This window comes from Thermobia domestica, chromosome 14 (assembly GCF_964235325.1).
Source record: "Thermobia domestica chromosome 14, izTheDome1.hap1.1, whole genome shotgun sequence".
Classification (NCBI taxonomy): Eukaryota; Metazoa; Arthropoda; class Insecta; order Zygentoma; family Lepismatidae; genus Thermobia; species Thermobia domestica.
The window spans coordinates 91,267,923-91,283,161 of record NC_137467.1 but is presented as its reverse complement, the minus strand read 5'-3'; the positions used below and the strand labels follow the sequence as shown (position 1 = coordinate 91,283,161).

Here is a 15,239-nt window from a genome sequence, read left to right as displayed (position 1 = left end):
GAAAGAATACTGAATTATCAAATGCATTTTTGACACACAACTATGTCTTAAAGACGTTGAAATTGACGGGCCTATTTCTCAAAATGATTACTCTACTAGCTTATAAGTTACAAGCTAAGATTGTAAATTTCACAAGTTTTTGTAATTTCTGTTTCTCAAAATAAATAAATAAATAAAAATAAAATAAAAGAGCTTGTGAATAGTGGTTTCACTAGTCACGTGAACAAATCTACAAGTTAGCTCTAAAAAATATATAAGAATCTAAGTACTCAAGGGAATGTAAGACAATACCGTGTATTTCACTATTTTCTGTCAGCGTTATATCTGTTCTGTTTCATTAGAAAATGACAACGAAATCGAGCATTTTGAACAAGATAGATGAATCAAAAGATATAATTTTGTTTATAGTTCATAAATAAGTACTTTAGTCGTAACAAGAAAGGCACTACATAATTTAAGAAATTGAAGCGAAAACTTTTAATATGGTGGCCTATACCTTTTATTTGAATTATTTCAGAGGGAAACACAGAGTTATTTATTTGTACTTGTGACATTCCATAAACGCAATACAAGTCTCCAATCTCTTGTAGATATTTACTACTAATTTACAAGAATAATACGTTAAAAATAGTATCACTGATAAAGCAAGTCATGTGCTTTTATAACACTACTAGTAATTTATTCTTGTTAGTTTGAGAAACACACACTCGTATACTTCGATTAATAACACAAGTGCACGGATAAGTATTAGAAGTCTAGTAGCTCTATAAGCCCTGGTAACGCACTATTTAGTCAGATTAAAAAGAAATATAGAAACCATAAAAATCCTTACCTCCGCAATGTGATACCCCAAATAGCTGGAAACCTTTACGACATTCACATTCGTATGATCCTGGAGTGTTAAGACATATATGCTCACAAGTATCATTCAAACTGCATTCATCAACATCCAGACACGTTTTCTCGTCCGGTTGCAGCTTATATCCTTGAGGACATATACACTCATAGCTTCCAATATTATTTACACATTCATAGGAACAGCCTATATCACTTTGGCATTCATCGATATCTGGAGTACATTCAAAACATTACAAGAGTTTTTAAAAATAGTTTGCAATTTATATATATAAATAAGATGCAGGATTAAACTTTCAACCAAAAAGAAACAAATATTTTATCTACACTTAGATATTATATTTATAAAAATTATATAAATTTTGCAATGGATACATAAACAGAACGTTTAACAGTTCTCGTTTTCAGCAGGTGGTAAGATAAATCTAAGTCAAAACATATATACAACAAACTTTAGTGCACCAGTATTCAGAAATCGCAAGCTAAAGTAATGTTTCATATTTGACATTGTAACATTTTAATTTTAATTCCAAAGTACAATTCTTTCCTATATTTATTTTCCAAGATTTATCCAAATAATCGAAGTTAATGAATTAAATGTTATTCATAAAATATATTTATCAAATATAATTATGACTTATATGTATAAACTCTTGTACGTACATTGATACAGTAAAATTTGTTTTTAACAAAATACCATGATAATTTTATTTCCGATGTAATAAAGTTTCGCTTAAGACAGGTTACATGAAATTTGAACAATATATTTAACTAAGGTATACCAGTCACATCACTGTATTCATACTATTATTCATTAGTTTTATATTTACCATACCGGATTATTATTATTATTATTATTATTATTATTATTATTATTATTATTATTATTATTATTATTATTATTATTTTCACACGGTAAATGTAAGTATAACAGGTTTATTTTTAGTTTGAATAATTACAATACAGAACACTAACACTGATTGTTACGGTCATTAATAATATTGGCCTGCGAAGATTTTGTGACACGAAATATGCTGTGACAGATAAGTCAAATCTAATGTCCTGATTTGAAAACCAGTATTAGTTTTGTCCTACCAAGTACGGATTTTGTACAATCTATGCATATATATATATATATATATATATATATATATATATATATATATATATATATATATATATATATATATATATATATATATATATATACAATATAATGTTAATAAACTATACCGACAAACTGTAAGAGGTGATTCCTCATATCAAAATAAGAGAAAAAGTTCATATAGACCTATGGTGAAAAGTGCATAGTTTCAGAGCTAGGGCTGTCCAAAATCGCGAAAAAGCTAAATTTCAACAGACCCTATTTCGAATTCCAGAAACTGTGGGTGGTGGTCCTTATCAGCGTAAAGGAAGGCACGCATACCCAATCCAAAAATGCATATTTCATCAATTTTCAATAGATGTACAGGGTATTCCTTACATGGTGTAATTCTGATATGCTCTCAATAGAGTTTTCAGATATACCCTGATTTCAAGGACGGTCCAAAGTAGGCAAGATGTAAACTTTGACAACAGTGGATATCCAATGCTTTGGAGGGAAGTCGGAAATTTTAGGAACCGGCAACTCCATGTCTTTTTGTGTACAGAATAACGTGTGATGTGATGTATTTCGTCACGGTGTATTTCACGTTTTTTTCATTTATAACCGTGAAAGAAAACACCGCAGCATGCGTTTCTTGAGTACGAGAAACCGTGCTGCTGACGAACCTTAATACTTCCGACATCGCGCCAAAGGATTCCGTGTTCACTGTTATCAATACTTATCGTTTGCCTACTTTAGACCAATCATAAAGTCGGAGCATATCTCAAAATTCGGTTGATGGCATGTCTTTGAATTTCACTTCAAGGAATACTCTGTACACCCATTGAACATTAATGAAATGTGCATTTTTGCTGCGGACGGTGTTTTAAATGTGTCTTCCTATAATGCATTTCTTTTTGAATGGCCTGTGTGACTGCTTGAATTTGCATTCTGTTGTTGTGACTTCATGAAAAACATAGGGCCGCAATAGAACAGTGGTACAGCGTTCACTTCTGGTACATGGGGTCCCTGGTTCGATCCTAGTTCGCGCCATGCGTGCTTTCTGGCGGGCAAACGCCGACTGTTGCATTTCTCATTAATTGACTCTCAGGTGTTGCTTCTCTCACATAGGAATAGTAAAGCAATTTGTCAAAGAATTGGACAATGATGGTCCTTGTTTCCAATATCTAGTTCAACCATTTCTCCCGTTGTCTAATATAAATGCTAAGGAGATATTTTTGGTAACACACAGATTCACAAGCCCACGAAAGATTTTGCATTCAGAAATATCATGAACGACATGAAAATTCAGGCATGGAATTCGTTTATTAATATTATCTACAACTTTTGGGCAATGTCGAACATGACTGATAAAAGTGCAAGTTAACTGACTGATAAAGTTAAAAATGCAAGCTCGATTTCTTTTAGCGTCAATACAATATATATTTTTTTATCAATCTGTCTGATTTTGAGTAATATATGATTTTCAATGCTTTGCAGTATCGAGAATTAAGTGTGAAATATCATAAATTACGAGTAATATCAATAACTTAGACTCGTTACTTTGTGTTGTAATAAAAGTTTTGCTTACCTTGACATGTCTTTCCATCTGGATTCAAAATGTATCCATTAGGACAACTGCATGTAACACCAACATCTGTATTGGTACATCGTTTGTGGCAACCGCCATTGTTTACTTCACATGATGCTTTAAAAGAATAATAAACATTATATTGCAGAAACCAGAATCAAACATCGCATATACGATGATTCAGGATAATCATGCTAAAATAAGGGTAGCTTAGGAAAGAGAGAATGCATAATACTCCTCCATACAACGCTAATGTTTTGGATCCTACGATGTGCGGCGTCCCAGCAAACTCCTTGAGAGCCTGCTGCCGTAAGCCATGGCTTATTGTCAAACCTGTCATTAGCTAGATTCAGCTCTGGATTAAAGAGAGGGTTAATGAAATATGGCCTAGGAAACCACCAACAAGCGAAGTTCAAGAAAGATTAAACATACAGCATGTAATATTATAGATATATTTTCCAGACCTTTTATTCATGGGCGGCGATTAGGGGGGCAAAGAGGGACACTTGCCCCCCACTTTTTTGAAGTAACCCATTAATGTATATAGTGTCATTTGGAAATGTAACGTTTTTGTATGTATTACTGGTTCATAGGAAAAATATGATGCCATATAATATTTGCCTTTGTGTGAGTAAGTATTGGTTGTCTTCCCGTGAAGTTAAGAGAGCTACATGAATTGCGTTTTAATTGCCACGGCTCATGTGATTCGGATTCCACGATAATGAGTAGATCTCGTTTCATGTAGCCTCACTGCTGAAAGGAACATTAAACTCCAAATCAACTCAACTCAACAATTAATTACCACGGAAAATAACCCCAAAATTAACCTACAACAATTCCAGCATACTTTCACTTCTTCTTACAAGGGCTCGATATGTTAATCAGCTGCTTTCAAACTAATAGAGAGCATCCCCCCCCCCAAAAAAAATCAAAATTATTCTATAATTTCACAAAAATCGACGGTTACTAAAATGTCTTTTCTTCTTTCTAACAGTAAGGAATAATCTATTGATTAAAAAGAGGGTAATAAGAAACAACTGCTACCTTTTCCATTGTTTTACAGTGTAATATACGAGTGAAGTGGTGTGTTTAGGGGTGTACGAGGGTATATACAATTAAATTTAGTGAATTCAACAATATTCTAGGTTTTAGGATTATTTTGTATAACTGGAGTGTGGAGTGATTCTAAGTATTGTGTTTTGATGTGTTCCAAGAAAGTGAAAACTGCACCTAATGGCAACGAACATGTTTCGGGAAGCTGCAAAAGCAAATATTTCTTTAAATGTCGTAGCATATGCTTGAAGTATTTCTGTCTTTCATTTTCTAAGAGTAATAACAAACATTTAATGGCATGTACGGAATTAAAAATTAAGTTATTCGTTAATCCCCAGTTTCAATATAACTTTGCAAAACAGGACCCATTATTCATGACTATGATTAACATTATCCTTTCTATTTATTTGTTTTGCAAATTTGTTATTAAATAATCTGATCACACAATTTTCCAGACAGAATTTTAAGATCTTCATGAGCAAGGAATCAAATCTCTTCTTACATTTTCGTTGTTTAAGAGTACAAAGGGCTAGTACCTACTGCGTTGCTCTTGTTAATTTACTTAATAAAATATGAAATACGATGTACGGTATTTTAACTGAAAAAGATAGTATCCTATTAGTTATACAACCTTTCGTCAAAGTATTAGAAACAACCAGGGAAACTAAGATTGATATACAAATATTCAGATCATGTCTTGTCCTCCCCCACTTTTAACGTCCAATCGCCGCCACTGCTTTTATCACACGGAACTCGGTAAAATTAGAGGAAATCACGTGGATAGGCCGATCACTAATAGTAGAAAGAATAGAATAGAAAATTTCCGTATTAGTTAATTATTTTTATGTAATAATGAGAATGTTACATGTATCCCATTATTTAGCATACGTGTCTTTCGTATGTCATAAAGGTAATCAAGAAAGTTCAGTCGCTTTTTCACTCATCACCTTCGAACATCGATGTGTCACCTAAGACGTACCTGGAAGATCAAAAATAGTCCCTGTCAGCATCGACGACCTTCTACCAACGTTCTGAAAGGCTATGGATTCTATTGACGTAGAACTTGGTGGGCCGTGAAGCGAAGAAGGATTTACAATTCCTATTGTATTGATTTCATCTTATCTAAATTATAGCCGGAATCAAATTTCCCAAAAATGTGCGTACCAAGATACATGTTGTAGTTCTCTTTGATATCTCATACGGCAGATAATTTGAAACTAACAGCTAGTAAACTACCTAGAACAGTTAGCCTCACTTGGTCACCCTTAACTTGATTAACTCCAATATAGACTGAAAGCTCTCCAAATAGTTAAGCTCAAATTATTAATTGTAGGGTATTATATGTTACTGTAGTGAAAACTTTCCACTTAATTTATCTATATTATTTACTGCCTTAAATGTTTCCCATCATAGAGAAATATAAATGTTTTAGCTATGACGAATACAGAATATATAATAGAAAGTTGTATCAAGCATTCAAGTTTGGAGTTCTTTCTGAAATTTACTGGCCTTATTCTCAACACTTATTTCTTTTCGTTACTTGGTATACCACACAATTATCAGTGTTGCCAGGCTATGAAAGTACCTGTGAACTTAAATATTTCTGAAATGCAAAAATACCTCATCCACTTTCTTAGAAAAAGAAAACAAACAAAAAGAAATTTTACTAGTATATGAAGAAAAATATAAAGAAATTATCATCAGCTCTTACTCAAAACCAGAAAAGTTTGGAAATCAAGCAAACACTTCTGTTTCATGAGTTGTACAAATTGAAAAAAAATCATTGGCAACAATTGACAGCAGGAAACTCAGTGACAGATAGAAGCAAGAGCTAGATTGCGACTGGGTATAGGCATGAAAAATAAATAAATTAAACAAAATAATAATATAAAATAAAAATAAATAAAATAAATCGTCAATTGGATTGATTTCATGACACTTTTCAACATCGAGGCTACAAGGGAGGAGACCGATATAGTTTAAAGGGGCATACGAACCACTACCCAAACTTGTATCCAAGGCAAATATTTAACAAGAAATCGAACTTGGGACAACATACCGAGAAAGCAGGCACGTTAACCACATTTTTTTAATGTTAACTGATTAACCGAAAATCCCTTAGTTACTTCGTTTCTTAGTAATTTTCTATCTTTCCTGGTTTGCATGATTTTTCCTGAGAACTGTATTATGATTTAGTATATCTACACACATACACAGATTTTAGATTTATGTACTGTATATTGAGAAATACATGAATATAGGTTATTTTGTAAACCTAATAGAGCATCTGCGTGCCAAGCTAAACCTCTTGTTTGATTCTTTCTGCTAGCTCAGTTACGAGGGATGTTGGAAAAGTCATGTTTAATTACCTCTATTTTATTTTTCAGGTGAATGAAAGCAATCTGGCCATAAAGAACAAGCATATTTAAGAAGGTGGACAAGATTTTAAAGGAAGGGCCACCAGAGCCTCCAAAAGTGCACAAGTTGAGCAAAACCCAGAAAATACTAATTTAGAACAGAGATATGTGATTCGTTTTTTTCTTTCGTAAGGATGTCAGTGTTAATGAAATTCATCAAAACTTGTTGGAAGTGTATGGTGATGATGCACTGTCACATCGACAGGTAACACGATGAATAAGTTCATTTAAGTGTGGTAAAACAAATGTCGAAGATGAGCCTAGGAGTGGTCGACCAAAAACAGTGACTTCACCTGAAGTCGCGGAAATTGTACAAATATTGGCAATTTCCGATCGACGAAAAAAGATTAGAGAAATAGCGGAGGAAGTAATAATTGATATTCATAGTGTTTGGGATATTCTATACCAGCACTTTCGGCTTACAAAGGTCTGTTCCAAATGGGTTTCTTACAATTTGAATCTTTTCAGAAGCAAACTCGGGTGCAAATATGTCAGAAAAATTGGAGTTTATGGAAGAAGATAACTACTTCTACCAGCATTTAGTGACAGGGGATGAAACATGGGATCACTGGTATGACCCAGAATCTAAACAAGAGTCCATGCAGTGGAAGCATCAGGGGTCACCAACTCTAAAAACAATTCAGAAGTCGGCTGGAGAGGTTATGGTAACTGTTTTCTGGGATAGTGAAAGAATTCTTTTGCTTGAAGCTATACCAAAGGACATACCATCACAGGGACTACTTACAGAAAAAAAAAGAAAAAAGAAAGAAAGAAACACTTGTAGATTTATCCCGAGCAGTTAAGAATAAACGATGTGGAGGTTCTAATCGTCCAATTTTGCTTCTTCATGACAATGTGTTTGGACACACATCCCATCTTGCGCAGGCTGCTATCACAGAACAGGAAATGACTCAACTTTTCCACCCACTCTACAGTCCATACCTAGCCCCAAGTGATTACTATCTGTTTCGTCATTTGAAAAAATACCTCAGGAACCAGCGATTTTCAAGCGACAAGCAGGTAATGGATGCTGTGATTCAGTTTTTTGACTTCAAGAAGAAATCTTTTCATGTTGAAGGCACTGAGTCACTTGGAACAAAATGGAGACGATGTGTAGAACTGAAAGGTGATTACATTGAAAAAAAAATATTTTTTTTCTCAGCTCATTGGTTTTCTTTTTAGCCCGCCATAGGCATGACTTTCCCAACACCCCTCACATTGATTGGATATTTAATGGGAACGTCAGAAGCGATGCTATTTGTCTCAGTCTAGGTATGTATATATTTTACCACAATGTGTGTCACAATGTCAAACTACCATTGTGACACACATTTGTAGTTTGTATGTATACAAAATAGTAGAAATAATGTTGACATTATTTTTGTTCTTACATTTTAGTACTTCGTGAAACTAATTTAGTTCAAAGTATGGAGAACGTTGGTCGGGTCAACATCACCAAGTGCATAAGTCCGCAAGTACTCAATCAATAACGTTCCTAATGTTCTAATTTCGCGTTAGATATCAATAATGAAAATATTCAAACTTAAAATGAATTACATTATTGATTAATACTGCAAAGCAATTTGGATATCATATGGGAATTATAATAAGACTCTTTTTAATAATGAGAACTATTTCGTATTTCTGAAGTATAAAAACAAAAGAAAGAAACTACGTACTTCGAAACAGTTCATCAATGCGACACGATCCATATGGCGTTTTGTAATATGAGAATAAACAAGAATAATACTAAACTATCAAATATTAGAAACTAGATTCATCAAACCGGTGATATACACTTAGCCTTACCTGCGCAAGTTCTTCCGTCTAATCCAAGGAGATATCTGTGTTGACAAGTGCAAACTGGACCTTGGACTGTGTTGAGACATCTATGTTGGCATCCTCCATTGCCAATTTGGCAAGTTCTTACGCAAGATTTTAAGTCAGTAGAATTTAGGAAATGCCCCTCCCAGCAGGAACAGATCACATTTCCATGTGCACTAACTTCGCATGTGTGATGGCACTTACGGCGCGAACAACGAGAATTCACTGGAAAAAGAAATTAAAAGAAAATGTAAAGTGAAATAAACCTAATTAGCAACTGCATCATTTGGGTAAGAATATTCCAAACAACCACAGTTTACCGTCAAGAACAGAATTTGTTAAACTTACTTTTACAGACCAGATATCTCATTAGACTAATATTGATGACCTATTTTAATTTTTGCACCAAGCTGGAAAGAACATTTTCTTAACTACTTCTGTTAAAAAAAAATAAAAATAAACAACTTTTTTCACTTCCTTAAGACTTAATTTTCAAATGTATTCAAGTTTATTATCTATAAAAATATTGTTTAAAAGCCTGATTAACTAGATAATATATAAAATATTTTGGTTTCTTTCAACCATCAGAACTGAGGATAAATCTGTGATATTTTTACAATTAATTGATTAAATCCGATGTTGATTGTCTATATTTAACAAAACGTTCGTGCAACATCTGTTGGTGATACTGTGCGTATTAATAAAACAAAACGTATCTTTGACAGGAGCTACCTCGAAAACTGGACATGGAAAATATTTAAAGTAAAGGCCATTGTACCGAGAAATCTACAATTTATCTACTAGATGGTTTAATTATCAACTCATCAATGATGTTTTCTACAGAGAAGAATTACAACCAGTGCCTCTACTTTCAACGTTCTGAATCGATAAAATATTGCGTACAAGTACAAAAGATCGCAGAAAGGAGTATCCAGACTTACTCAATTTGTGGATCCCTGCATCTTCATTCAAGAAGAAAAAGAAAAAAATTAACCTGATATAGATTGTTACGTCTCACTTCTCAGTAATAGTTCCATGGATTATTTTCCAGAAAATACATTGACAAACAAAATTACAACGTCGTGTTGAGTATTGCCAGAAATGAAATGTGACAATTGGGAAGATTCATTACCCACATTCTTTACTGAACATTATCAGTGAAAGTAATAAAATATATTACAAACCACCAAGTAATGATAAGGAACCATGAAAAATTGTAACGATTCTTGTTTGCTATTATAACAATATACAGGATCTTATTCATGCAATTAATACACAACATAAAGAAACAAATTTATTCATGCCCTCTGATGCAATTAATAATTTATGCCTGATAAGACATACGAACAATTTCTGCATAATTATCACTGAGCGTTAATTTAATGTTTGGATTTGAACCGAAAAGTGATCTTAACCCGCCATCGGTAACTTATGAGGGAATCCCTCACTTTTGTTTTTATTTCCTTTCTGTATTTTTAAAACTTTGTTTATTGACCTGTGCCGCTGCCTTGTACTATGCGTGATTAAAAAAAAAAATTATCAGCGATCTATCACGTTCGCAGTATGAATGAGAGCCTACAGGTGAAAACATTATTACGGTGCATGACCGCCATAGTGAACAGTATACTGATGAAGGTGATGTCATTTCTCCTAGTTCCATTGTGCATTATCTGGGAAGAGAAAGTTGATTGTGTAGAATGCTCACTCATCACATCAATCAACACGAAGAAGATGGAGGAATATTGTTCTTCAGCCTCCTGGGGTTAAAGATGAAGGTGCTGAAAACGTCCAAAATGTTCTTGAAACCTGGAAGTTATTTTCTACCGATGGAACAATAGAAGAAATAACAAACTATACGAACGATCGTCTTCAGAAAATGAGAAGCAACTACAGCAGGGGAATCTGTACAGCTGACACAAGTACGGATGAGATTTGAGCTTTCATAGGACTGTTGTATCAGGTCGGACTAACCAGATCTTCTCATCATATAGTACAAGATCTTTGGAATACAGATCGTACAGCACCAGAATACTTTCGTCTCGTTATGAGCTACAATTGGTTCTTGCTCTTGTTGAGAACTCTGCGGTTTGATGAAGAAAATACAAGGCAGATAAGAAGGTCTGTAATCAAACTGGCCCCTATACGAAAAGTATTTGATGACATTGTTCATCGATGTAAGGACTGTTACAGTATTAGTGAGTATGTGACTATTGATGAAATATTGGAATCCTGTAGGATGTTAAATCTTAGTGTAGCATGTTAAATAGCAAACACAAGAACAAGCTGGTACGTAGGCAATATACTGTAAATTTAGTAAACTATCCCTATTTTTTAATAGATTTCGGAATAAAATTTAATGTTACTGTATTATAAAATTATTAATTCAATGTTACAACCGAAAAAGATTCCATAGTGCAAAACATCAAGTAATATACCGAAAGTATAACAATAATAATATTGTAAACGCATATTTTTGCGTATGAGCACGATAGGCAGAGTTTTAAGAACACAGAAACGAAATAAATCAAACGTGAGGGACTCCCTCACAAGTTACCGATCGCGTTGCAAAATAGAAGTTACCGATGCCAGGTTAAAGATATGCAGAAGGGACAATGTACACCTGATGTACGATTAGATTTACCATCACAAATATAGATCTACTATGACGTCATTGAATCTGTCATCGTTGGAGATATAATGGTACCATTGCTGCGGATTGTCAATATTGATCCCCTAAATCATACATTTAGAAGTCATGCAGTAAAATATTTAATCCTACACATTATGTTTCGTTGGAAAAATGATTTTCGAGCAAATACAAATCGATATAAGGGATAGCACAAGTCGTCGTATGCCATTCACCTTTGGAACTGTGTGTAAAAAACTATATTTTCGTCGTCGTCGCCATGATTGATCTACATTTGCAATACTATCAAAAATAATCATTATCTGGCATAGGAAACGTTTACGTGGGAAGTATCTATCACACAGGACATGGAATTGGTAATTCCTTGGTAGCTTATTTCGTTCAGTGTTATCCCCTAATGAAGCAAGGAATTAAAACTGTAGGAAAAGATTTATTAAAATCAGGTGCCAATATGTTTAATTATGTCGTGGTGTCGAATCAACTGCTGAAAGAATCGTTTCATCAACTTATGGAAGGGCAAAATTAAATTTCCAAGACAAAGCTGAAAATAAGTTCAAAACCATACTGGGAAAAGAATATCATAAACGAAAGTAGGGCAACTGCTCTTGAGGTTAACCTTCTAACATTCAACAACAGCACTAATCCTATTAAGAGACGTAAATTATCACATAAAAAGAAAAGACAATTAACATTATCATTATCGTCAGACATTTTCGATTAATTCAACTTTGGTTTTCCTGCATTATCAATCATGTGAATGTGTAAAAAGTGAATTGGACATTTTTCAACGTTATCCACGCAAACAAGTATTCTGGACAATCGTATTATTGGCTATAATCCAAGTAGTTCAATCTGAAAATTCATCAACAGAATTTGTGGTAAGTTAGCAGTGATGAACATACTGTTTTGTCACAAACATTACTGTACATCCAAGCATAAATTGTGAAACCAAATGGTTATTCATTCACAGGAGCAAATAAACCAATTGCACCTGTAAATGATTTTCTAAATGCCATATTCAGTGAAGTGCAAATCTATCTGAACAACAAACTAATTTTATTTCCATCACATAATCATTCGTATCGTTCGTACCTGGAAAAACTACCAAATTATGGTGATGGAGCTAAAAATAGACATTTACGATCAGAAATGTGGTATCAAGATATTGGTGGTCATATGAACGCAACCACTAGTGAGAACAGTGGTTTTAGCAACGTTGTGAACGCAAAGTACGAAATTCGATATGATTGGACATCTTCATCGTGACATTTTGAACGATGGTAAATGTTTCATTCACAAAGTGGAATTACGTGTAAAACTTATCCCTGCAATACAAATCTTTTGTCTCATGGCCAGTGAAAGTGGTATCAGTACCGAAATAAATACATTAGATGAATCGTTTCAAGCAAAAAAGGTCAACATTAGTCTAGTGTCAAGTTGATACACAGTAAAATTTTACAATCTATACCTGCAAAGTATCCTCTGACAAGAGTTCAAATTAAATCATTTACCATCCCGAAAGATATACAATAAAAAACTGTTGAAACTGTTTATGGAAACATTATCAAATCGTATTGTGGTAGGATTTACATCGAATGAAGCATCCAGTGGAACCAATAATAGCAATCCATTTGTATTTCAATATCTGAACATTAATTTCTTTACATAGTACGGGGATGGAAAAGCTATACCTTCAAAATCATTGCAACCCAGCTTTGAAGAGAATCTCTACATTTCATCGTACCACAGTTTGCTCTCAGGATCAGGAATACATTTTGTCAATACTGAAAATACAATTTCAACGAATGACTACAAGAATGGATATACACTGTTTGTGCTCGAGCTTACTCCGGATGCTTTTGCTGGAGATTGTCATTTTTGTAATTTACAACCACATGAAGTCTGCACCGATTGGAAGTACATTTTCAGAAGAAATTAGCAGCACCTGCAAGTATGTATGGGGAGTTTTCATCACTTCTAGAAATTAACCACCAGAGCTACATCATTCTGGACTTTTAAATATCAAGGTACGTATATGATGTTTATCATTTAAATTTACGACGTTAAATACACTGCAACTAGCTAGTACTTGAAAGTGAAATTCATAATTCAGAAATCATTTAACGGAAGTGTTTGCCGGGAATGAATTGCTCCTACGTATTTCTCTCCCTCTGGCAATCACTGTGAATACAGATCCATCAACAAAAATTAGAAGGCTATTGGATTGCAATTTAAGTATATTGATAACCAACGTTGTGGAGAATATTTTGACAGCTACGGTCTTCCTCCTTATGTACCGTAACACGTTGCATTCTTAAAATTTCATTGCATTTCTTATAAATATAATAATATTCAAATGCAAGGTCTAGGATCAACAATAGTCTATGTGGCTATTTTGCCTATTATTATTTATGCTATAAAGCCAAAGGAAAATTTCTCTATGAATTTCAATGCATGTTCACAACGGTACCCCTTGTCAAAGACCGTAGATTGCTGCAATATACCTTCCAAGTAAATTTATATTTTTCTATGAGAATTTTTATGTATTTTGTTTTCAACATCATCAACCATATACAATTTCTAGAACAAAATCTTTTTTCGTTGTCTTTACAGAACTCGCAATATGAAACTTTGCAAACCAATGCTTTGCTACATGACACGGAGCCAAATCCTCACAACGAAAGAAGCAGAGGTCTAAGCAAGAAGCATATATCATTACGCAACATTAACTTTAAAAGTAAAATGTGTGCGTGATTAAACGACATCTACAACAATTATAAAACATTGTCAACATCTTAGTGTAATAATAAAAAAAGAAGAAACAAAAATGAATAAAATACAATTTATCCTTATCTGTGTGTTTTTATTTTAATTACAATCTAATTACATAATGTGACATCATATGAAACACTAAACAAGATCAACAAATAAAATCTTCACACAAATATAGAATGTTTAATAGATTTGAGTATGAGTCCTAAAACTTAAGAAGTATGTATTATGATACCAGGACCCTGGTCAACAGATCCTATATTCAAAGATAAAACATTCTAAATTCCCGCCTCATATAGAAAGCATAACTAATACCAAATTTGCGCAAATATATATTCAATTCCTAGAGAAAATTTACCAAATTTTTATTTTTTCACATTTCTCAAATTTAAGGAGAGGAGTGTACCCTTCCTACAATATAAGAGAAGTGTATCAATGTACCTATGTCTTACGAGAGAGAATTGACCTTGTACTAACCATAAATCATATGTTATAGCAGGGAGATCAAAGAGAATACATTAGGTTAAGAACATATCGCATGGTAGTATGAATTTTTTTTAACAATTGTTTACACACAGAAAGGAATAAGCAGGACCACCCAAATTTACAGTACAAGAGAACATTTACCAAATTTTGTTTTCTGACAACTCCTAAATTTAAGGAAAAGGACCTAAAATTTAAAAGTACGTCAATGCAACCATGTCTTATAAAATACCTAGAATGAGCTCCTATACTCAATTATATAATTATATAACGTGAAAAACCTTCGTCAAAGAGGATAGTCAAAAACCTTCAAATTTTGAATATTTGGTAATTTTATACCTTACAGAGATACATACCTCGGACCTATAGTACCATACCAAATTTTTAAATTTGGCAATTTCCAAAATTTAAAGGGTGGTGATCCTATTGCCATTCCCAAAATTTGGGGGTGGCCCAAGGTACCCATTGACAAAATATAGAGGGCTGGTCCTATGTACCCTAGGTCACTGACCT

At 33.5% G+C, this 15,239-nt stretch overlaps 1 protein-coding gene across 3 annotated transcripts in view; it reads right to left on the bottom strand.

Annotated features, from left to right (window-relative positions):
• LOC145670263 (signal peptide, CUB and EGF-like domain-containing protein 3) overlaps positions 1–15,239 on the bottom strand; it is a 372,945-nt gene that overhangs the window by 60,773 nt on the left and 296,933 nt on the right. For all 3 annotated transcript variants that reach the window (XM_081738684.1, XM_081738683.1, XM_081738685.1), the window contains 3 exons: positions 8,810–9,049; positions 3,531–3,647; positions 833–1,069 (listed from right to left, as the gene is read on the bottom strand). In XM_081738684.1, the coding sequence (XP_081594810.1) occupies positions 833–1,069; positions 3,531–3,647; positions 8,810–9,049 (594 nt within the window). The remainder of the gene's footprint in view (positions 1–832; positions 1,070–3,530; positions 3,648–8,809; positions 9,050–15,239) is intronic.